General features: G+C 47.6%; 1 protein-coding gene across 1 annotated transcript; it reads right to left on the reverse strand.

Annotated features, from left to right (window-relative positions):
* Positions 1-1,633: 1,633 nt before the first annotated feature.
* Positions 1,634-4,569, reverse strand: Islr (immunoglobulin superfamily containing leucine rich repeat). The gene is made up of 2 exons (XM_027414928.2): positions 4,322-4,569; positions 1,634-3,579 (listed from the first exon to the last, which is right to left on the reverse strand). Exon 2 carries the CDS (start codon positions 3,569-3,571, stop codon positions 2,285-2,287), a length of 1,287 nt encoding a protein of 428 aa, XP_027270729.1. The 5' UTR covers positions 3,572-3,579; positions 4,322-4,569; the 3' UTR covers positions 1,634-2,284.
* Positions 4,570-24,455: the final 19,886 nt, after the last annotated feature.

A 24,455-nucleotide genomic window follows, 5' to 3' on the forward strand; every position in this document is an offset into this window, starting at 1 on the left:
GGGAGAAGATCCAGGAAAACATCTTGTAGGAGGTGATGTAGAAAACTGACTCAGCCAGATGAAGATCAGGAAAAGGGTATGTTGGGGGAGGGGTGGCCATTGGTATGTAAAGATGATGCAGCTTCATCACAGGCATTGTAAGAAACCACGCATAGTGGGAGGAGCCAGTCAGAGGGTCCATGGCTGGCTGGGAATTCATGCTATACACAGGACAGTGGAAGCCACAAAAGAGCAAAGCAAAGGAGTAGCTAGTTCACTTGGACACAATAGTTCCCATGTGGCTCTGCCTCAAGTGGTAAGTGACAGGTGCTAGATGGCCCATCAGGATGCCCAGCCTGCTCAGGAGTGAGTAGAATGGGGATGCTGGGCTCCAAGTCAGAACTGCCAAGTCCAGATGGTCAGTCAACTGGACTTTTAGACACTGCCTTTTCTTTGTGTTTTGGGGAGATAAGATCTCATCTAGCCCAGGTTGGCCTCAAATTTGTTATGTACTATAAGAATCTGGTCTTCCTGACTTTATTTCCTGAGTGCCCACCTCCTGAGTGTCAAGATTACAGACATGCACCACTACCCCAGGGCCTCACACATGCCAGGCAAGCACTCTGCCAACTCAGCTACATTCCTGGTCCTCTGCCATTTGATTTCTGACACAACTGAAACCCAGAGATGTGCAGTAACTTACCCAAAGGAACACAGCATATAAGATATGGGGCCATCTTGGTGCTTCCTGTCAGATGTGAAGACATTCTTGACCCTGGCTGGCTGATGGCTAACAAAGACTCAACATGAGCCACAAGTCGGAGAAGGATAAAGGTAAAAGGAGGCCCTGCATGTAGACCCCAGTGTTGGGGAGGGCCTGGCCAGCCGCCAAGCTCACAGCTGCTCTTCCAGACTCCTCAACCTCCTGCTTTCATTCTGCTGAGGTCAGCAGTCCTGGGGCTCTGGGAAGGGGCTGGGCCGACCTTCACCTGAAGGTCAAAATCCCTGTGTGTACATATCCAACCTTTAAAGGTGGAGAATAGGGAGACACCTCTGACCCAGCACACGCCTGGTGTTCTGCAGTGTCTCCACGGGCAAACGTATCTAGAGCCTCACTGCTGTGGCTAGCCCCCAACTCCCAGTCCTCCCTACTCTGTTGGAGCATTTCTTCTGGGGCCATTTCCTCTTTCTAGAGGGAAAGCCCAGGTGCAGCGGTATTTCCTGTCCCCTTCCTCCAGGCTGTCTTCAGCTTCTTTCTTGTCCTCTGTCCCCTACTTCCCCACCTTTCAGTCTCACTCCTTGTTCTTGCTCCATCTGACCACAACTCTATTCCTAACACTCTTCTTGGGTCTACAACACAAGCCTTTCTTTCGTCTAACCCCTTCCAAAACACAGAAAGTGATACTCAGGTTCCCATCCCACCTGTCCCACGAGCTAGTTTGGAGACAGAAAATCTATAGCTTGGTTCATATCAAGGCCTAGCGATGAGTCTGGGCTGCCCTCCCATGCCACCTGAAACACCCTGCAGTATGTCCTACAGGTCCCTGTCTTGTGTTGGCACAACTCTCACACGTGGCTGCCCCATCCTCTCATAAGGACTCTCTGATCCCAACAGAATTCCAGACAGACAAAGGGGATCATCAAAAATGCTGTTTATTTTTTTTTCCTGCTACCCCAGACTGGCTAGCCTCTTTGGAAGGGCAGGCTACTGGTGCATACTTGGAAACAGGGGGCAAATATCTCAAGAGGCAGGCACAGGCTGTGGGATTTGGGGTGAGAAGAGACAGAGGCCCAACCGGGGACAGTTTCCACATTTCATCGGGGGCATCAAGAAAGCTTTTAGCCTTCCCAGCCCTTGCCTGTAGTACCTCCTTTTCAGGTCCTGTACTGGCCACTCCAGGTTCCCTTCCAGCCCTGCCCCAATGCCCACCTAGGTGGCCTCCCAAACTCCTTACCTCAGTGCCTAGAACTCTCAAAATGGGCCAGGATTCGGGCATTATTGTTGTCCCATTAGCATGCTGCCCCTACTAGGAGCAAGGGCAATGCTGTTAGCAGCAATCAGCACCAGAGATGATGAGTTCTGGGATACGGTTCCATCCTAGTTGCTAGCTCTGAGCAAATCTACAAGTTGAAATAATAAGTGGCCTGGAAGAGCTTAGAAAGGGAGGTAGGAAAATGTGAAGTCCCCAGGCCAACCTCAGGCCTCACCAACTCCAGACCTCAGGGTACTTAGAAGGAACATTGGCAGGGTCAGGAGGAGTTAGGAAGGCCCCGGGGCTGCTCCAGCCAGCCAGGAAGGGTGTGGTTAAAAGCAGGCAAGGAAGACAACAAGCAAGCTTTGGCCCAGCAGAAGCAGGCCCGAGAGCTGCTGCGCAGGCTTCCCTTCTGCTGCGATTGCAGCCTCTGGGGCTCCGGAACGGCTGAGGTAAATGATAACCACATTGTCTTCGGGGCCAGATGGCTGTACCTCGTTGTCAACTGTGTAGCAGCCCTTGCCTTCCACTGCTTTGCCATGAAACCTACGCCCCAGTACATCCTCTCCGCCCTCACCTGGAGTGGCCAATGCCACATTCACAGAGCTCTCAGCACTGCCTAGCTCATTGGTGGCCAGACAGCTATAGGTGCCCTCCTCCAGCTTGCCAAAGTCAGGGATAAGCAGACTACCATTAGCAAATGCCTGGAAGCGTGGCCGCCCGCTGGCTGCAAGGGCACCAGGTAGGGCACGTCCATCTGTGCCTACATTAGGACTGGCGATCTCCACTGTGCCACCAGGGGTGTGGATATGCCAGATAAGCTGGGGGGCTGGCTGTCCATCCACGTCACAGTGGAGTGCCAGCACAAAGCCAGGCCGCAGCTCAGCTCCATCCTGGCTGGGCTGGTAGCTTAGTTGAACCGAGGGTGCTGAGCAGGGCAGGGGTGGCAGGCGTCTCAGCGGGGTGCCCTTCAGCACATGTGGTGAAGTACAGGCAATGTTGTCCTGTTCTGGAATAGACACTGCTGTGGCCAGGGCCCACGTCTTGAACCACACAATGCCACAGGTGCAGTCAAAAGGGTTGTCATTGATCTGCAAGTGGGACATCGCTGTGAGTGGCGCAAAGGTGCCCTCGGCCAAAGCATGCAGGCGGTTGTGATTGAGCTGCAGAGAACGTAGGGCGTGCAGACTGCGGAAGGCGTCCCGAGGGATGAAGGCCAGCTCATTGCTGTCCATTTTGAGCAGCTGCAGAGCACTGAGGTTATGCAGGTCACTCCAGGCAAACTCAGAGATGAGGTTGTGGCTGAGGTCCAGACTCTTGAGGTGACACAGAGGGGCCAGGGCACCAGCAGCTACTGAACGGATCTCATTGTGTGCCAGCCACAGTGACTGCAGTAGAGGCACCTCCCTGAAGGCTCCTTCCGGCAGGCCTGGCAACTTGTTGGCTGACAGGCTCAGTGTGGTCACATTGGCTGGGAAGCCTAGTGGCACAGCCTCTAGGTCACGATAGGAACAGTCTGCAGTCTGGAAGCCATGATTGTTTCCGCACTCACAGGACTCTGGACAAGCTTGCACCAGGTTCAGGAGAACAGCCCAGCAAAGCAGGCACAGTGCCTGCATGGTACCTCCTATGGGGAAGGGCATGCCACCCAGGTGAGCTTAAGGAGTCACAGAAAGGACTTGTCCCTCCTCAGACCCCAACCATTAAAAGGCCCCGCATAACCCAGACAGAATCCAACACCACCTAACCCACCACCCTCACTCCATAGGAGAAGAAACTGAGGCCCACAGGAGGGCTTGGACTTGCCAAGGTTGTGTAGGCAGGCAAGATGAAGACAGGATGGAAGTGGACCCCAACTTCTCCTCTGCACAGAGCTCTTTCTGCCTCGGCCTGTTCCTAGCTGACTTTATGACTTGAAATCTGTTTTCCAGCCACCCCCCTCCCCCAGCGCTTCACAGAACCTCCCTTCTGCCCTCCCACATCCTGGCCCCTCCCACTGGAGCCCCCCATAGGTATGTTTTGCTGCCCTGGTCCAGACAAGGCCCCTTGTGCAATGCACACACCCCCCTCCACCCCTCCCACTCTGTGGCCTGTTCTGTTCAAACTACCCTAGGCAGCTGCCTAAATAAACCAACCAGGACCTCTCAACTAAGGCAGCGGGGCCAGAGGCTCATCCCAAATGCAGCTGGGAGTTCTGGGGTTGAGATTGTCCAAGCAGATGCTCTCTGGAGAAAGGCCTGTTCCAAGTCTGTCAAACCCACAGGGGTAGAAGAACAAACAAGCCTGCAGTCTAGCAGACCTCCACCCCCATCGGCCTCACCCCCAGCTGCAGGCGGGGGTGGGGTGGGGGGGCTTCTTCCCTGACTTACCTACAAACTGCTCTTCCGAAGTCAAGTTGAGCCCCTTTTGATGGAACCAAAGGACTGGATTGCTTGGAAATCCACAAGACAGGACTGCCAGAGCAGGACCAGAATGCTAGAGGAGCGTGCTGGCTGCTTTGTACACCCTACTGACCAGAGTGCCTGAGACAGCACTGAGCAGGGGCTGTAGGGAAGGCTCTGTGCAGCCTAGATTCCTTTCAACAAAACAAAAATGAGCTTCAGCAACAGGGACCTTGCTTCATAAATGACACCAGAAACTGGAGGGGAAAGGGGCCAAATTTTGGGCTGTTCATATGCACTCACCCTCTCTCTCTCTCTCTCTCTCTCTCTCTCTCTCTCTCTCTCTCTCTCAAGCTCCAACTTCCTTAAAGTCACAGCACTGTCTGGGCAGAACCCAAGAAAAGATGAGGCCAGAATGTTTTTTTTTTTTTTTAATTGGGGGAAGGGTGAGAAACTGGATCTCATGACAAATGAGAAATTTCTAACCTCACTTCCAACAAGGAAAAAGCAGCTGGCCCTTCCTCCCCTCCTGGCTGTGCTGCTGTTTGTGTGAGCAGCTGAGTGTGTACTGTGGGTTTGGTGAGGGAGAGTGGATATTGCTGTGTGTGGATGAGTCTGTATGTTAGGGACATGCAGAGGGAGACATCGTACTCATGAGAGTTTGAGACTGGGGATACTTTTGCGTGTCTCTATGGAATGGTGTGTTTGTACATGTATATGAATTAATCTCTTGGTGAGTGTGTATTCATGTGTATTCATTATATTCTTGGTGTGTGTCTTTGTGTGGGGGGATGTGTGCTGGGGTATCTCAATGAAAAATTGTGAAGGCCAAAGTGTAGGGAAAAGTAACCAGCCCCCGGGCAAGAAATCAAAATGTTAGGCAGTTCTTTCTTTCTTTCTTTCTTTCTTTCTTTCTTTCTTTCTTTCTTAAGTAAATATATCCTGCAGGCTGAGGCTGTTGGGCGGGGAGCTCCCAAGGCCCCAGCTCAGCTCCACACTGAGCAGGGTGTGTGTGCAGGCCGGATGACAGCATGGCTAACAGAGAGCAGAAATCAGCCTTGGCAGAGGTGTCACTGGCTGAGGACTCTGGACACCCTGGCTTGTAGACAAAGATGTTCCATGGTCCAAGACCCAGCACTCAGAACAATGTTGAGGTGCCTCATGTCAGGGACAGCCTCTGTGGCTCAGGGCCCACAGTGTTCAAGGCCTGTCATAGATGCCAGACAGTGCGGTCAGCTTTGCCGCTTCTGAGATCTACCACCCTGCACTGTGTGAAAGGGGTAGCTATGTCTTGTGAGGAGGACTGTGGATAGGAATGGAGCAAGGAAGAGGCCCAAGCCAAAAGAGCTGGAGTGGAACCAAAGAACATGAGAACCAGAAAACAACTTCATAGCATGAACTGCTCTGCCCTCCACAGCATATGCCTGTCAATCTCCTCCTAGTGGCCCTCACCCATGCTTCCTCTTCCTGTCTGTTAACCTGATAGAGTCTGCTTGTGACTCAGCTTACCCTCTCAGCAAGGACAAGGGGAAATGGGTATTGTCACCAACTGAAAGTATACCACCCCAGCTCCTCACACACACACACACACACACACACACACACATACACACACACACACACACACACCACGAAGCTGCCCAGAGTGCTACCTGTAAACACCAAATCTGAAGCTAGGATGCTACTGTAGACTCCTATAGATGTGCCGTTCACTGCACTGCCCCCAGGAAGCCTTCTCTGGCACCTTCTGTACTGTATGGAAGAGTTTGGGGCAAGTCCTGAATTGTGTGGAATAAGCAGAGGGTGGAGACCTCCATATCCAGATTCAACTAAACAGGGGAGTCTGTGACCTCAGTGTCTGTCGGGGCAACTTCCCGGTGACGAGGGTTTCACTAGGCTTCTCAGAACACAGCGGCACACACTCATGAAAAAAGCCCATAACATCAGCCCCACCTGAGGGCCCTCTGAGGCGCTCAGAGTCCCCACCCTATCCCCCTTCTCTAAAGCCCACCCAAGGACAGATTAACCACCTTTCCTTCCTACCCTTAACCCCTCCTGCTGTGGCTGCTTCTTTCTGGCACAGACAATAGAAACCAAGTGGCACAGGTCTTAATCCCAGCACTCAGGAGGCAGAGGCAGGTGGATCTCTGTGAGTTCAAGGCCAGCCAGATCTTCATAGTCCCAGGACTGCCAGGGCTGTGTAGAGAGAGAGAGACTCTGTTTCAAAAACAAAACAAACAAAGAAGGAGAAGGAAGAGGACGAGGAGGAGGAGGAGGAGGAGGAGGAGGAGGAGCAGAAGGAGGAAGAGGAGGAGGAGGACGAGGAGAAGGAGAAATCACCTTATCACAAGCCTTCTGAGGCACCCAAGTCTGGGGTTCTTCTCACTAATTGTCCTCACTGACCCCCTATGCCCCTGCCCAGCCTTTCTTTCCCCACTCTTGCTCTGATTTGCAGTCATTTGTTCTTCCATGTGTAGATGCCTTGTCTTACAGGCTGCTATTGAATCTGGTATCCAGAAGTCCTTGGGTGAATGAATGAATGAGTTGGTGGATCACAAAGAAAAGTATTTTAGTGCTCATCTCTTTTCCTTGTGGCACAAATGGGAACTCTAGGCTGTATGGGAGGAGGAACATGCTGAAGGAAAGTTCCTTACAATGAAGGCATCTCTGGAAAAGTTTCACAGAGTACAAGGGAGCCACACTTTTCACTGATGGAGACCTGTCACTAGCTATCCCAAGAACAGCAATCCCAGCCTCCTCATTCCCCACCATCAAAGCTCTTGATGGTAGACAAACACTGAACCCTACAATTCCATTTCAGAACGGCCCTGTAGGCTGAAGACAGGAGAAGCAAGTGGGGGTGGCCCACCCAAGCAGAAGAGACTGTATGTGTAGTCACTGGTTACTCTCTGCATTAACCCAGGTCCAACTAAGACCATCAGGGCAGGGCAGGGTCTCCTCTGCCACCAAAGGGTTACTGGTCAACCTTCTGTGTATTTTCATAATGGGTTATGTAGACCACCCCCAGCAGGACACTAGGGGCAGTTCATTGTTGCTCCAGGACACAACCTCATCAAGTAACTGTTTTCTGTTCCATTGATGATCCAAGATGAATCTCTTGCTGCAAAGGCCATTCCAGATGATACAATGGGGGAGGCTTCATTGTCCTTCCAGCCTGTTGCTAGCTCCAAGCCCGCTACGGGGGCTATCCTTGCTCAGGTCAGAGTGGGCCCTAAGAGGACATGTCAGACCTTAACTGTCACCTAGACACCCAAGATTGGAGAGCTTTTCTCAGATCCTCAAGCTCCCCATGCCATTTTGTCTTCAGCAGCCCTCAAAGAAGGGACACAGAGGAAAGGAGAGGGAAGAACTACCCCCTTGCCAGCCCTGGCCCCAGTTCCCAGGGTTCTCTGACAGCTTGCAGAGTGGTCAGCCCTGGTTTGACTGCTGGCCTTTCTAGGATGCAAGATTGCCACCACTACATCTAAACAGGCTCAGCAGATGTTGACAATTGGTTGGCTCTCATATCTCCTCATAGCTTTTGATTCTTCCTTTTTCTTCCTCATTCTGCAGACTCAGCCTTCTCTCCCCTCCCTTCCCTCTTTCCCTGCCACCTCCAAGGAAGGCGGTCAGCCCCACACCAGCTGTGGCTGCTCAGCCAGAAGCCCCCACCTCAGAGAGGCCTGTAGGGGCCTCTGAACCGTGCCAGGCCACATCAGTTTTTCCTGGAAGGCAGAAAAAAAAAGATCCCAAAGAGAAAATGGAGGTGAGGGGGCAGGGGGCGGGGTGTCAGAGCCAGCAGGGAGAAAAAGCTGGGGAGAAACAGAAACGGGAATGGAAATGTCTTGGAGAGAGGTTAACAGAAACTCACAGCCAGAGTGAGGCATGGGGTGTTTGTCTGGGGGGAGGGGAAGAAAGGGGGGAGTGGCCAGGGAGAAAGGAAGCCAGGAGGAAAAGGGCTGGAATTTGAAATAGAAACATGGTTCTGTCACAGGGTCACAGTGCCCCATCAAAGGGCAGAGCTGGTCTCTGACCCACACCAAAGGCTTCCACAGAGCTTGGAGGAATCCCTGGGAGGAAGCTAGCTCACTCCCACTGGGGTTCATTTCACCAATGGGTGTCCAGGAAGAAGAGAGGGGAATGGAGAGCTCCGCCAGGGCTGTCCATCGTCCATGACTCACGGAGTTGTGTTTAAACAGGGCTCTTTCAGTTGGCAAGCATGTGAAAGGTGAGCCTGGGCCCACTTTCTGCATCTGCTTGCTCCTATGCACATGTGTGTGAGTATGTGCACTAGAGCCAGCATGAGACCATGGTGTGCACACTCAAGACTATGGGTGGAGGAAGTAGGGCACACGGAGTTTTCTCTACTGCATCTGCCTCTACCTGGGACTTCCCCTGGCCCTATTCTAGCTGAGTCTGGCTATACATGGGACAGACTAACCCTCACCTTCCACACACTCTCCTCCCCACTACTCAAGTGTGGGTGCTTTTTGGGGTCTCTGACCTTGGAAACCACTCTCAGTTGTTACACACCTGTTACAAGGCTCACTCACTTCTTGCCTTTTGAGATTTGTTCAAATGCAAGCTCCCAGAAGGGCCCTTTCAGACCATCTGGTTTTTGTTTTTGTTTTGGGGAGGGGAATCTTTCGAGACAGGGTTTCTCTCTGTAACTTTGGAGTCTGTCCAGGAACTCACTCTGGAGACCAGGCTGGTCTTTAATTCCCAGAGATCCTCCAGTCTCTGCTTCCTGAGGGCTGGGATTAAAGGCTTGCACCACCACCACCCAGCATCTTTCAGACCATCTTATACACACAGCCTTTTGTCACTGTGCCTCATCTGTCCTTCCCAACCTTCCCCCTCTCTTCTTTTCTAAACATTTTTTGTCTATCTCTCCAATCTAAGTGTGAGCCCCGCATGGATGGGGACATAATTCTGTTCACTGCTGTCCCCCATTCAGTAGATGCTCAATAAATAGTCATTGGGTGACAGAATGAAGATTCACACTGGCCTCTGTGGGAAGCCTTTCCCCAGCTCCTTCTGTCACCGGGAACAACTCAGCCCGGCTCTTCTGTGCCCCCGCCCTCCATGTCCCTGCCTGTTCCTGACCCACCCTTGCTCGCTTCTAATCTTTCCTTCTGTCCACAGGGACGTTCTGAGCAGTCCAGCTCACAGGGACACATTTCACAAGAATCATTTTGTTCTTCTCTACTGTACTAGCTAGTTTTATGCCATCTCATCACACTCTAGAGGGAACTTCAGTTGAGAAAATGCCTCCAACAGTTTGGCCTTTGGGTAATCATATGGTGTATTTTCTTGGTTGATGATTGGTGTAGGAGAGCCCAGATCGCTGTGGGTGGTGCCATCCCTGGGCTCGTGGGCCTGGGTTCTATAAGCAAGCAGGCTGAGCAAGGCACGAGGAGCAAGCCAGTAAGCAGCATCCTCCATGGCCTGTGCATCAGCTCCTGCCTCCAGGTTCCTGCTCTGACTTCCTTCAGCAAGGAAACACAACCTGAGAGTTGTAAGCTGAAATAAATCTTTTCCTCCCAGGTTGTTTATGGTCATGGTGTTTATCTCAGTCTAGAAACCTTAACTAAGACACCCAGTCATGTCCTAAAGAATACAGGCCCAGTAGCCTGTTTTAAAGAATACAGGCCCAGTGGCCTGAAAGATGGCTCAGTGGACAAAAAGGTGCCTGCTCTTAAACTTGATAACCTAAATTTGAGCTCCAGGACCTACATGGTAGAAGGAGAGAACTGACTCTTGCAAGTTATCTTCTGATCTTTACAGAGGCTTGTTAGGTGTACCCATAACCAGCCAGGATAATATGTGGGTGAGAGCAACAGTTTAGCTTTGTGAGCAAAGCCAAGCCTGGATGGGGAGAATAGGAACATATCATTTGCTGGGTTGGGAGAAAGTAATGGACTTGATGGATAGAGGCTTGGGGACAAACAGTGCAGAGAGACGGAGAAGAGGAGAGAGGGTAGTGAGACAGAGTAAGAGTCAGGAGATGTGGAAACATAGAGACCTATGATAGGAAAGGCTGGGGACAGCTGTGAGCAAGAGCAACCTCTCGATGACAACAGAGGACCATGTGGCAGAGCTGACACATGCTCATCACTAACAGGTCAGGCTGTAGTCTGTTTCCATGCAACACTGATTCCCACATCAGCAGCCAGACACTCCTGAAGACAGGAACTAGCTTCTCTCAACCCAGGGAGCTGCAAGAAGGTACAGGGTAACATACATTTCTTCTACAGGGTAGAAGGGAGTAGGGTACTAGGCTGGAGACAGAAGGAGGAGGGAGACCTGGTTGAGCTGCTGGACAAAGGGAGGGGAGGACAGTGCAGCAAAGCTGTGCTAATGTCAGCCCAATGGAACCTGACATGAATAAGGAAAGATAGTATCTAGTCTGCTTGGGGTGGTGCCACTGGCTGCAGAGACTTCAAGGTGGCAGCCAAGGCAGGACAGCACATTTGTTTAATGATGCCAAGATACGTTGCATTGTTTTATGATGCATTTGTTTAGTTCTGTGAAGCTGTGTTACTTTGCCTGCCTAAAAACACCTAATTGGTCTAATAAAAGCTGGACAGCCAATAGCTAAGCTTTAGAAAGAATAGGCAGGGCTGGCAGGCAGAGAGAATAAATAGGAGGAGAGATCTGGGAAGAGAGACCCAGGAACATGAAAAGGAGAAGTGGGGGGGGGGGGAGGAAGGGACTCCAGGGACCAGCCACCCAACTACACAGCAAGCCACAGAGTAAGAAGTAACCAAAGGTATACAGAGAAAGATAAAAGCTCAGAGGCAAAAGGTAGACAGGATAACTTAAGAAAAGCTGGCTAGAAACAAGCCAAGCTAAGGCCAGGCATTCCTAAGAAAGAATAAGCCTCCAAGTGATTTATTTGGGAGCTGGGTGGTGGGCCCCCAAAGAGTAAAGAGTTAAAAAAAAAAAAAAAAAACAACCCAGCAACACATGGTAGCTCGAATAATGTTCCTAACTTTTAAGGAAGTAGAACATGCTAATGCTAAGACAGAAATCAGAGATACTTACAACTGAACCCCCAGGCTTATTTCTCCTCCTCCCTGTCCCCTTGCTACTCCACAGGAGAATCAGCTTCCCATAGTGTGTGTATTTACTTCTACTGTGGTCACATGTCACAGTCCTGTACAGAACACTTGCAGGCAAGGCAACAGGGGGAGACCCACACGCTCTGAAAAAATATATATATATATGTTACATACCCTTCTGGTTGCCTAGTCGTTTTTATTCTCCCTCCTTGACAAATACACCTCCAGGACCACCTAGAAGACCAAGTTCAAACTTCGAGCTTGCAAAAAGAGACATCTGAATGGAGAAGAAAGACAGTGTGAAGACACAGGGCCAGGGGATGCTGTAGCGGGATGTGTCTACAAGTGAAAAAACCCCTACAACGGTCATCAACCTCAGACCTTAGGGAGGGTCAGGAAGCAGATCCCAGCCTCACAGCCCATGGAATGAACCAGTCCTGAGGACCTCCTGACTGCCTAGCCCTCACATTCAGGCCTGTGACACAATACATTTGTGTCATTTACATCACCTAGTTTTGGGTCTATGCTTGAGGAAAACGCTTTATGAAAAGGTTTCATTTTACATATGTGATCTTCCTGAAGGGACCAGCTCCCCATTTCGGCCGCCATGACAGTAACACGTGCTCGCCATGACCTTGTCCTAATCACCAGAAGTCAGATGCCTGCCTCGTGGTAAGGAACCAATCAGAAGTTAGCTGGTGGCGCTATGCTTTACAGCTGGTGTGCTTTATGGACAAGTGCACAGCAATGATGCGCAGAGCATAGCAACCCTGAGAGGGCTTATGGGCCATAACAACCAATTGGCCAATCAACACAGAGCAAGCCCTCCAAGCCTGGAGGCACATCAATCCTGAGCCTGTGTGTACCCCTAGACACTCCCCTTACACTGCCCTACAAGATCTCTCGGCAGCCGGTTCGAGCTGTCTTTGCTAGCCTTCCGCCATGGCGGGTGGGTGAAAGACCCGAGCTAACATGGGGTTAGCTCATTAAACAACACTAAAGCCTCATGCAGTTTGCATCAAGCTCTCGAATCTGCCTGGTGATTGGGGTGACCGCGGTCCTGGGCTGGGACCCTGGAGGCCTGAGTTTTCTGGGGGTCTAACACCTGAACTTCACCTGTTGACTCTTCACCTCCTCTGAAGACACCTACCCACACATGCATCAGCATACACACAAATAAACATAGTTCTTGATTGTCCTGTTGGCCACATTTGAGCATTAGGTAATGCAGACGTGTGCAGTGGGGCTTCCCATTTCACAGAGCAGTGATGCACTCTAAGGCTTCCCGCTGCAAGAAACTTTTGTTTCTTCCCTTTTGTCTTCTATAATTAAGAATCATTTTTCTTTTTTAAATCAATAACCTAATATTGCATTCTCGTGTCCATTGCTATTGTGGAGCCAAGGACCATCCAAGGATTACATTTCCTTGCCTCCTGGCCCAGTGTTGGGATACCATCAAGGTCAGGTGAATTCAGTTCAGTGCCATCGATCCCTTGGAAGGTACTCAAGAGTCTCTTGCCTTATATTTGGGTTACGGCTTCTTTGGAAAAGCTTCTGAGCTACCTGAAGTTCTAATTGCTTTCTTTATTCTTATTGTCAAGAGAATAATGAGTAGGCCTTCACCAGATGCTAAAAATAACCCTGGCTTTGTGCACAGTTCCTTGTGCTGATTTCACCTGGTGCACAAATCACCTAGTCGCTTGCCGGTTGTCATTGCACATGTTTGTTTTTGCTTCTCAGGCAACTGGAAGTGCTTTAAAATCCCAAAAGGTATTTTTTTAAAAAGCCTTCTGGGTTATAGAACCCCAAGTGCGTGCTCTCTCTCTCTCTCTCTCTCTCTCTCTCTCTCTCTCTCTCTCTCTCTCTCTCTGCTCCCCCCTCTCCTTCATGTGTGTGTATGTGTGTGTGACCACGCCTGCCTGCCTGCTGGCCTCTGTCTGTCTGTCTGACAGTCTTATGTAGCTTCAGACTGTATATTTATTTGAGGATGACCTTGAATTGATAATCTTCCTGCCTCCACCTCCCTAGGACTAAGATTATAAGCTACTATGCCTGCCTGTCCACCCTCTCTTTAGAATGTGTGACCCACTAAGCTGGCCCAATGGCAATTCCTTTAACAGCCTTAGGTATCCTTTTAGGCTTTTTTTTTTTCTTGTAGTTGTTGGTTTGATTTTGACAGAAGACGATTAGAAAACAATTTATTAATTGCATCCCTATTTTTAACGTTTGTGTGTATGTGTATACATGTGTGTGCCTATTCATGTGTATGTGGGTGCACATGTATGGAAGGAGGTGCACACGTCATGCATGTGGAAGCCAGAGGATAATCTCAGCTGTAGTTCCTTATGTCCTATCTACCTTGTTTTTATTTTCCAGACACAGTTTCTCACTAGCCTGGAGCTTGCCAAGTAGGCTAGGTTGTTTAGCCAGCAAACCTGTCTCTGCCTCCCCAGCACTGGGGTTGTAAGTACATGCCACCACATGCACTTACATGTTTAGTTTAGTTATTTACATGCCACCACACCTAGGTTATTTATTTATTTATTTATTTATGTGGATTCTGTAAGTCTAACTCAGGTCCTCATAACACGAGTTTACTTTGCAACTACTGACTAGGCTATGTCCCCACCCCTTTGTCCCTTTTCACTCAAGGTGGGAATTACCAGAAATTTTATCTATTATTTTCACATCTAATTTGTTCCAGGTTCTTTGTACATACAACTATTGCCAGCCAAAGCTGACTCTGTTATGCCCAAATTCTGAATCCCCCAAATCTCTAAGAGACCAGTTCCAATGCAAAAGCAAAGAGTCTTTAATATTTTAGTGAGTTAACAGTATTAACTCAGTTTCTTGGTCTGTCCAACATGGCGGGTGGATCGAGAAGAACCTGAAGGAACCTCAAGGCAGGGAATTTATTGGGTAGAGCAAGGAGAGTGTCTAGGGGTCCAAAACAGTCTCAGGATTGGTGCACTTCTGAGCTTGGGCAACCTGTCCTATGTTGATTGGCCAACTGGTTGCTATGGCCTATAGGCCCTTTCCTTGGCGGTTGCTATGCTCTGTAGGCCACTGTTACCAAAAAGCACATCCAGAGCCTGCCAGCCTACTTCTGATTGGTTCCTTGCCACGTGGAGGGTATCTGACCTCCTAGTGACTAGGAGGTCAGGCAAGGTCAGGAAGTTCAGCACATTTTGCTGAGTCAGAGGCCTACATCTTTCCAGGTCTTTTCTGCAGCCAGTCATGGCTGCCAAAACAGGGGTCTGGGTGAGGGTCTAGTCCCTTCAACTCTACCCACCATCACAGCAAAAGCAAGCACTTTTATTGCCCATTCGACAGAAAAGAATAAGGAGGTTCAGGTTAAAGAATTCATTAACTTCCTCTCAGTGAGGAAGCAGGGGACAGTGTGCCTTTTTTTTTTTTTTTCAAAGTTTCCCATACCTGACACTGTCAATGAGGCCACAAACCTGTGACTAAACAAGAACAGGTGAAGAGAAGATCCAAAGTGTGTGTGTGTGTGTGTGTGTGTGTGTGTGTGTGTGTGTGTGTGTGATGGTGGATAGATTCAGCTTTAGCTGGCAACAGTGTGTGTATGTGTGTGTGGGGGGGGGGCTGAAACAGACCAACCCCTGAAAGCTCCTACTAGAACCCCAAAACTTCTGTTGTGTTTCAAAAGAAAAGATGCATAGTGGGCAGGAGGGAAAACTACTGCTGTTATTCTGCTAAATGGACATAACAATAAAAGTCCAATGACTTATTGCTATACCCATAAATCATCTCTCGGTCCTCATCAGAGACATTTCCTCTTGTGGTAGATGGTAATTAACACAGAAATCTACACCTGGTCAATGTGCAGAGAATAAAAGACACCAAGGTCTTTATCACATCCCTCTCTCCCCTCAGAGCTCAGGGATCTATGAGGAAGTGATAGTGTATAACTTCAAAACTGCATTTTCTAGGCGAAACAGGACAGATGCGCATATGAACTCACAGAGACATTGATAGCATACACAAGACCTGAAAAACTCAAGGCAGACAAACTCCCAACAAATCTCACCCCTTGCTGAAGAGCTACTAGCATTTCACTGCTGCTGGAAGAGAGGAAGTCACTTTCCTCCCTCAGTGGAGTAAATCTGATGTGGAATGAGAATGCCCCCCATCCCATAGGCTCATATGTTTGAGAGGGTAGTGGTTGCCAATTAGTGGAACTACTTGGAAAGGATTAGGAGGTGTGGCCTTATTGAAGGAGGGGTCACTGGCAGTAGACTTTGAGGTTTCAATAGCCCACATCTTTCTCTCTCTCCCCGCCTCTCCCCCGCCCCGTCTCTCTCTTTGCCTGCAATTTGTGGATCACATGTGAGATCTCAGCCACTGCTCCAACACCATGCTTGACTGACTGTGCTCCCTGCCATGATGATCATGTAAGCTAGCCCCCAATTAAATGCTTTCTGTTATAAGTTTCCTTGGTCATGGTGTCTCATCACAGCAATAGAACAGTAACTAAGACACCCAGGACAGGCATCACATCTAGGGAGGAGCTGGGGAGGGGGATGAATATGAACAAAATACATTGTATGAAGTTCTCAAAGAATAAATAAAAATCATTATTTTTTAAATGAAAGAAATAGGGGATCAGAATCCAAAGTCATGTCTCTCTTCTCAAGCTGTTGTCCTTCCATGTAGAAGAGGAGCCATATAGACAAGGCAGGAAGACCAGATAAGATGGTGGCTTTCCTCTCGTGTGTGTGTGTGTGTGTGTGTGTGTGTGTGTGTGTGTGTGTGTGTGTGTGTGTGTGTCTAGGAGAAGATATAGATGTTCAGGTGTGGGATAAGAGCTAGAACTTAGGAAACTGTCAACCAGTGCAGATAATAGATAGAAAGTGAGAACGGCGGTGATACCGGTGTGGAGAGCACTTAGAGGAGGCAGAAAGGGCTTGTCAAAAGAGAAGTATGGGAGACAGAAAGGGGAAGGCAGTGGGTGGAGGAACAGCTGTGAGAAGTGGTGACAAAAATGACCAGGTAGGGAGGAAGGACATTCTTCAGAGTGAGAGAAAGAACACGGTGATTTCCACTAAAGGGTGACAAGGGGACACAGCTTACGCAGCCTCTTACTTGAGTGCACTGACTCATTCATTTCATTCATTTCACAAGCACCTGTGGGCTGCTCTTAAGAGGTCAGTGGGTTCTTGGGAGGGAGCAGGGGCGGAGTGCTGGCTGCTTTCATAGAGCTTGGTTGTCACCCCTGAGAAGAACTGTGACAGCAAGAGCCAGCCTTTCTCCTTTCCCTTTGAAGCACAAGGGGACTTTCAGGGCTCCGGTAGGAGCTTCTGCCGGGAGCGGAGAGTCTGTGTCTACCACCAGCACACCCACCGTTGCTCAGCCAAAGCCAGCTCTCAATGTCACGCACATTCCTTGGATCTTTTCCACACCTGTTCCTGTTCTTCAATTTCATGGGAAGAATGTTTTTTCTTGTTTTCTTCATGTCTGGGCTCCGTGGGAGACACAGTTGTGAGTGTCCATCAAAATGCCTGTGTAAGGCTCTAAACACAGCTGAAGAGAAACTAAACTCTGAAATGAGCAGGATTCAGGGCTGCTGGTACATTGCTGTCAGGAACGTAAAACAGTCTAGCTACCTCAGAAAATAATGCAGGAGGTTTTTTTTTTTTTTTGGTTTCTTTGGTTTTCTTTTTCCCAAACAAAACATACACTAACCATGCAACCAGTAGCTCTACTCTTACGATTCAAGAAAAATAAAAACAAGTGTTCGCACACAGAAAAAAATATGTATACTCATACTTAGAATAGCATGTTCTTAGTCACCAAAAACTTGAAAACATAAATATTCGTCAGCTAGAAAATGGGTGAAAGATACAATGGAGAAAGGGTGAGGCTGCCAACTTTCAGAGCAGCTTGAGGACATCTCAGAAGTGTGGTGCGTGAGACAGGGTCACCAATGTTTAAAATGACCAAAAAGAGCCATGTGTGTGTGGACACAAGTCTGTAACCCAGCATTTGGGAGCTGCATAGTAAAATCCTGTCTCAACAACAACAGAGTCACCAGCAAGATGGCTCAATGGGTAAAGAGGCATTTACTGGCAAGTCGGAGGACCTGAGTTTGATCCCTGGAACCCCCAAGGTGAAAGGAGAGCCAACTCCCAAAATTTCTTATTTAACTCACATGTGTGCACAGGCACATACATTTTTTTCTCATTTTTTTTATTAGTTCAAATTAGGAACAAGCTTGCTTCACATGTCAATCCCTTCTCCCTCTCCCTTCCCCCTCCAACCCCCACCGGTCCTCCACCCCATCCACCTTCCACTCCCCAGGCAGGGTAGGGCTCTCGACAGGGGCTCCCCAAAGTCCACCACATCATCCTGGGCAGGGCCTAGGCCCTCCCCCATGTGTCCAGGCTGAGAGAGCATCCCTCCACATGGAATGGGCTTGCAAAGTCCTTTCTTAGGCCAGGGGTAAATACTGATCTACTACCAGAGGCCCCATCGAGTGCAGAGGCCTCCTCATTGACATCCACATTCAGGGGTCTGGATTAGTGCCATTCTGGCCTCCCAGACATAAGTCTGGGGTCCATGCATCCTCCTTGTTCAGGTCAGCTGATTCTGTGGGTTTCACTAGCCCAGTCTTGACCTCTTTGCTCTTCACTCCTCCCTCTCTGCAACTGAGTTCCAGAGTTCAGTTCAGTGTTTAGCTATGGGTGTCTGCCTCTGCTTCCATCCGCCAATGGATGAAGGCTCTAGGATGTAATATAAGGTAGTCATCAGTTTCATTATAGGGGAAGGGTATTTAGGGTAGCCTCTTCACTATTGCTTAGATTGTCAGTTGGTGTCATCCTTGTAGATCTCTGGAAATCTCCCTAGTGTCAGATCTCTCCTTGAACCTATAATGGCTCCCTCTGTTATGGTATCTCTCATCCTGCTCTCCTCTATTCCCCTGACTCAACCTTCCTGCTCCCCCATTTCCTTCTCTCCTCTCCTCTTCTCCCCCTCTCATTCTCCCAGCTCCCTCTCCCCTACCCTCATGCTCCCAGTTAGCTCAGGAGATCCTGTCCCCTTCCCCTTCTCCAGGGTCCATGCATTCTTCTTGTAGAATCCTCCTTGTTTCCTAGTTTCTTTGGAGATGTAGAGTGTAGGCTGGTAATCCTTTGCTCAAGGTCTAAAAATTTTTATAGGCAAGTTAAGACCATTGGCATTGAGGGATATTAATGTTCATTGATTGTTGGTTCTTGTTTGTTTTGGATTTATTGGTGGTAGTGTTATTGTGTGGATTTCCCCCTCTTTTTTCTTTTGGTGTTTGGTAAAGTGGGATTATCTATTGCCTTTGTTTTTGTGAGCATAGTTATCTTCGTTGGGTTGGAGTTTTCCTTCCAGTACTTTCTGTAGGGCTGGATTTGTGATATGTAGTTTAAATCTGGTTTTGTCATGGAATATCTTGTTTTCTCCATCTAGAGTGATTAAAAGCTTTGCTAGGTACAGTAGTCTGGGTTGGCATCCATATTCCCTTAGCATTTGTAGGACATCCATCCAGGACCTTCTGGCTTTCAAAGTTTCCATTGACAAGTAGGGAGTAATTCTGATAGGTCTGCCTTTATATGTTACTTGACTTTTTTCCCTTGCTACTCTTAATATTTTTTCTTTATTCTGTAAGTTGGTGTTTTGATTAGTATGTGGTGAGGGGACTTCTTTTTGTGGTCCAGACCATTTGGTGATCTTTTGTACTTTCATGGCATATCCTTCTTTAGGTTGGGGAAGTTTTCTTCTATAATTTTGTTGAATATGTTTTCTGCACCTTTGAGGTGGATTTCTTCACCTTCTTCTATACCTATTATTCTTAGGTTTGGCCTTTTCACGGTATCCCATATTTCCTGGATAGTTTGAGAAAACACCATTTTTTTAAAAAAAGACTTACTTATTTTTATTTTTGTGTATGAGTGTTTTCCATGCCTGGCACCTTTAGGGACCAGAAGAGGCCCTGGATGCCCTGGAACTAAAGTTACAGATACTTATGAGCCACAGTGTAAGTGCTGGGAACCAAACCCAGGTCCTCTGGAAGAGCAGCCAGTGCTCTTAACTGCTTGAGCCATCTCTCCAGACCCAAAAAAATACTGTATTTTGATATGGTTTCTATCCTCTATAGCAGTCTCTTTACAACTGCTTCTGGGTGTTTAAGCTTTATAGACTAATCCTCTTCTTCTTCTCTTCTTCTTCTTCTTCTTCTTCTTCTTCTTCTTCTTCTTCTTCTTCTTCTTCTTCTTCTTCTTCTTCTTCTTCTTCTTTTTGAGACAGGTTTTTTTTCTTCTGTGTAGCCCTGGCTATCCTAGAACTTGCTCTGTAGATCAGGCTGGTCTCGAACTCATAGATCTTTGCCTGTCTCTGCCTCCTGAGTGCTGGGATTAAAGTCTTGTGCCACCACTACCAGCTCAGAGTAATTCTTATAAAATAAAATACATAAATGTGCGACTTCTAAAAAGGAAAATGTAAATGCAAAGGGACAGATTAAAGAAATCTTATATTTAATAAACAAAATATATATTTGATGAACAAAACCCACATGTTTCTTTCAAGAGACTTCCAGTCTTCTAGTTCCCTTGTCTAACAGTATTTCTTTGGTTGCCCAGGACATCAATCTTCCATGTAGTAGTGAACACAAATAGAGATGAATGTAAAATTCACTATCACTTGCAGCTCTGATTCCTAGTGTCTTGTGGGATGACATCAAGCTAATATCCTCTTGACAAGAGCATCTGAGCATGGAATTCTGGGATTTTTGCCTTCCAGACTCTTAGATCTGTGGCCATCCATTTTGGTCTCTCCATAGATGGTGACCATTTTCTTTGTCACTAAAGTCTTGTTTTAGACTGCCTCATTAGTAGATCAGATGCTTGTCAATTGGGATTTTTTCATATCCACAGATTCGTTATTCAAGCTATCCATCTATGTCTAAAACTGTCCATAATCCCAAAGTGCCTCAAAGGACACTTGGTGTCATCTAAGGTAAACCTCTTGATTCAGGAAGATGAATGAATGGGGTCATTTGAATGCAAAACTAAAGTTGGATTATAAATAAGCTTCAGGTTTCCTTCTGACAAAAAAAGGGAAATATTGGAGAGGATGTAGGGACCCCCTATTCACTGTTGGTGGGAGTGCATATCAACATAACCATTATGGAAATCAATATGGAGTTTCCTCAAAAAATGAAAAATAGAAACACCACACGACTCAAGTGTACCACTTCTGAGATGCCAAAGAACTCCATATCCTACCACAGAGACACTTGCACACCATGTTTATTGTTCCTATGTTCATGGCGACAAGAAAATGGAACCAGCCTATGTGGCCGCCAACAGATGAATGGACAATGAGAATGTAGTAAATACACACAGCCAAATTTTATTCTGCTGTAAAGAAAAATGAAATCATGAAATTTGAAGAAAAATGGATAGAGCTAGAAGATGTAATTTTAAATGAGGTACCTTAGTTACTTTTCTATTGCTGTGATAAAACACCATGACCAAGGTAGCTTATAAAGGAAATAATTGGCTTATGGTCCCAGAGGGTTAGAGTCCATGATGGTGGAGCAAAGGCATGAAGGACGCAGAAACATCTGAGAGCTCACATCTCAAACCACAAGCAGGATGCAGAGAAAACCAACTCAAAATGAGATGAGGCTCCCAGTGACATACTTCCTCCAACAAGGCCACACCTACTAATCCTTCCCAAACAGCCTCCACCTGGAGACCAAGTATTCAATGCCCTATACATATGGGGCACATCTCATCCCTACCACTACATGAGGTGGTCTCAAACTCAAGAAACAAAACCTGAGTGTTCTCCCTCATATGTGGATCTTGGCCTATTATGTATTTATTTAAACAGGTGTGAGTATAGGTAAAGTCTAAGAAAAAAGTCTAGAAACTCGACCAAGAGAAGGCAATATTGTGTAATAAGAAAGATGGAGGGAGAGCAAAAGGGCACATGGGACACAAAACGGGAAGGAATCTGGCAGAAATATAGGGGAGGGGCGGGGATAACGGGCATGAGGGAAATGGGGGTATATAACACTATCCTGATTTTTTAAAATTAAGTGACATTTTTCTAAAGAAGTTGAAAAAGTCCTATTTAACGAGCTGGTCTTCTCTGGTGATTTTATTGTTGTTTGGTTCCAAAGGATTCTTATTTCCAAGAGTCTCTCTCTTTCTCCCCTTTTCCCCTCTCTCTCTCTCTCTCTCTCTCTCTCTCTCTCTCTCTCTCTCTCTCTCTCTCTCTCTCTCCTCTCCCCCCATCTCTGCCCGGCAGCAGATGAGTTTTTGTGAGATTCATCCCTTGGCCTCTCAGTCTGGAAGAAACAGCATGTCACTCCATTTGGCAGTGCCCTTTCCTTCCAGTCCCGCCCCCATGTGTTTCCACACCAAAGAAAGACATTTCCTTCGTCCTACACTTTGGAAAGTTGACTTACAGGAGGCCAATGTTTTAGCATCTTTCCTACAAGACATCTTGTATGCATATTGTATGCATCTTGTATGCATCTTGTTGCAGAAAGCTATCTCATTCTATTCAAATAAATAAATAAATAAATAAATAAATAAATAAATAATCTCACCAAGTGCTTCTGCATGCTCTGGGGAAGCTGAAAGGTGAGCACAGTCCATGTCATGAAAGTGTCTTCTCACAGGGAATAAAAGCATGCGTCTTTTCAGTATTATGTAAAAGGAGTAGGCACTAACTGTAAAAGGACAGTTAGCAGGTAAGTTTTAAATTTCTCTTGGGGCACATTCTGTAGACTGAGTAGAGTTTTTCAGTTTATATTTATAATCCTCACCAAAAGTACAGACAGATGAGCAAATCCTAGCTTGAATTAGGGTAAGTTGCCAATTTTTCTCTTTTCTTTTTTTTAAAACAAGGTCTTATGCAGCTCAGATTGCTAGGCAGCAGAGGATGGCCTTGAACTCCTGATGCACCTGCCTACACCTCAGAAGTGCTGGGATTACAGGTGTGGGCCATAACAGACAGTTTTTGCCGTGTTGAGGATCCTGGTGTGATAAAACACTCTCCAAAAGCAACTGGGGGAGGAAATGGTATAGGTTATTGAACATTTTATAGTCAATGAAGGAAGTCGGGGTAGGAACCTGGAAGCAGGAACTAAAGCAAGACATGGTACATTGATGTTTACTGTCTTGTTCTTGCTTAGCTTGCTTTCTTATACAACCCAGGCCCACCTCCTTAGGGACACCATCACCCACAATGAGCTTAACATCAATCATATCAACTAACAATTGAGAAAATGCCCCACAGACAGGCCCACAGGCCAATCTGATGGAGGGATTTCTCAACTTAGGTTGTTTCTTCCCAGGTGACTTCAGTTTTGTATCAGACTGACAAACACTAACCAGCATGAACTTGAAACTATTTTTTAAACGAAAGCACCCAGGAGCTATCGCAAACATGTCTTCATTGCCACAACTCAACTCACTGCTTACTATGCTAGAACATGCGTGTTTGTTGACATAACTCACAAAGCCAGGGAAGGATGGACCCAGATATTAATCCAAATGTCCCCCTTTGTTCCCTCACAGAGCATTTTAGTTGCAGCCTGCAAATCCTTTCCCTCCATTTCCTAGAGCATCAAAGAGGCACCATGAAGGGTCCTTGGTGTGATGTGCTCAGTACGAAGGCCACTGGTTTTCAACAGTGCATTAGTGCCTTTCTGAATGACAGAACCAAAACCCCTGACTTATTCTAGCATGCATGCTTGATTGATGTAGATGTAACTATTTCAACCTTGATGACTGAGATTCATTTCCATATTAGTGAACAGACCTCTCCCTGCCAGGGGCAGGGCTGCAGCACACAGCCCAGGTTGTACCCACACACACACACACACAGAGGATAGCAGACAAGCATCTCTTGGGGCAAAGCATGAGTGTGTCTCCTCCCTAAGCTGGAGCTAACTCACAGGGTGACTTTTCTAGACTGATGCACAGCTATTCAGCCATGCAAACAGGAAAGTGGGAGGTGATGTAATCATCATGTCAGTCCTGGCTTTACACGTGACCAAAAGAAGGAGTCCTGGAGGCTATGGGTGATCTCAGGGTTTCACCAGCATAAAACTTCCAGCCAGGGATGGGGGAGGGGAGGGAGGACAAGCAGACACAGCTGCTAGGATGCAGCCTACCTCATGGCAGAAGGAACCAGCTGAGCCCACAGATCTGATGGCTCCTTTCGTCAGCTATCCACGGGAAGGCCTGAGTTCTGTTTATTTCCCAGGCTTGCCATGGTTCTGTGCCATGTGCCAGCCTGTGAACAAACAGGTAGAAGTCTGCATTTGAAATTGTTTCGTGGGAAAGATGGGCCACCAAACCACAGGTTAGCCACAGTAAGGCCACTGGGATATTAGAAATCTTTGGCATGTAGCCCAAACCCCCAAAGCTCATCTCACTGAAAGGGAAGTACTTCCCATTGTTGGAGGATTACATTGGTCCTAACATGTTGGTGTGACAGAGAAAGGGCTAATCAGATGGACTTAAATGGTCTCTTAACCAAAGGAGAGAGGGGCCCATTGATACTAAGAAAATATGATCATAACAATATTTCAAGATGCATTCATGCTTGCATAAGCTTTCCAGAAAGACTGAATTACTTAGGTGGGGCGTGTGATGTATATGACTAGCAACATTCGTGTGTACCCAATTTGCTTTGCCCGATCTGTATTTATTTATTTATTTATTTATTTGCCCCAAGTGGCTGTTGGTTCTGTTGAGAAACGTCATCTTTCCATGTTTCTAGAGCAGAATTGGGGATACCAGGAAGCTAGCAGAGGCACTTAGCTTGTGAGAGGAATCCAGAAATAGTGCAGAGCTGGTCAGGAGTGATGAAGAGATAACAAGATACAGCTAAGCAGCCAGGGCTGGGAACAGCCTGGTCCCTGGGTCTGGGAGGAGAGAGGGAATGGAGAGGGAAGTGAAGATGTTCATTGACTTAGCTTTTTCAAGAATGCTAAGGCTTAGCTCAACTTCCTGCCTCTCACCAGGATCGGCCAAGTGCTGACACCCTCT

The sequence above is a fragment of the Cricetulus griseus genome, chromosome 4 (assembly GCF_003668045.3).
Source record: "Cricetulus griseus strain 17A/GY chromosome 4, alternate assembly CriGri-PICRH-1.0, whole genome shotgun sequence".
In the NCBI taxonomy this organism is placed as follows: domain Eukaryota; kingdom Metazoa; phylum Chordata; class Mammalia; order Rodentia; family Cricetidae; genus Cricetulus; species Cricetulus griseus.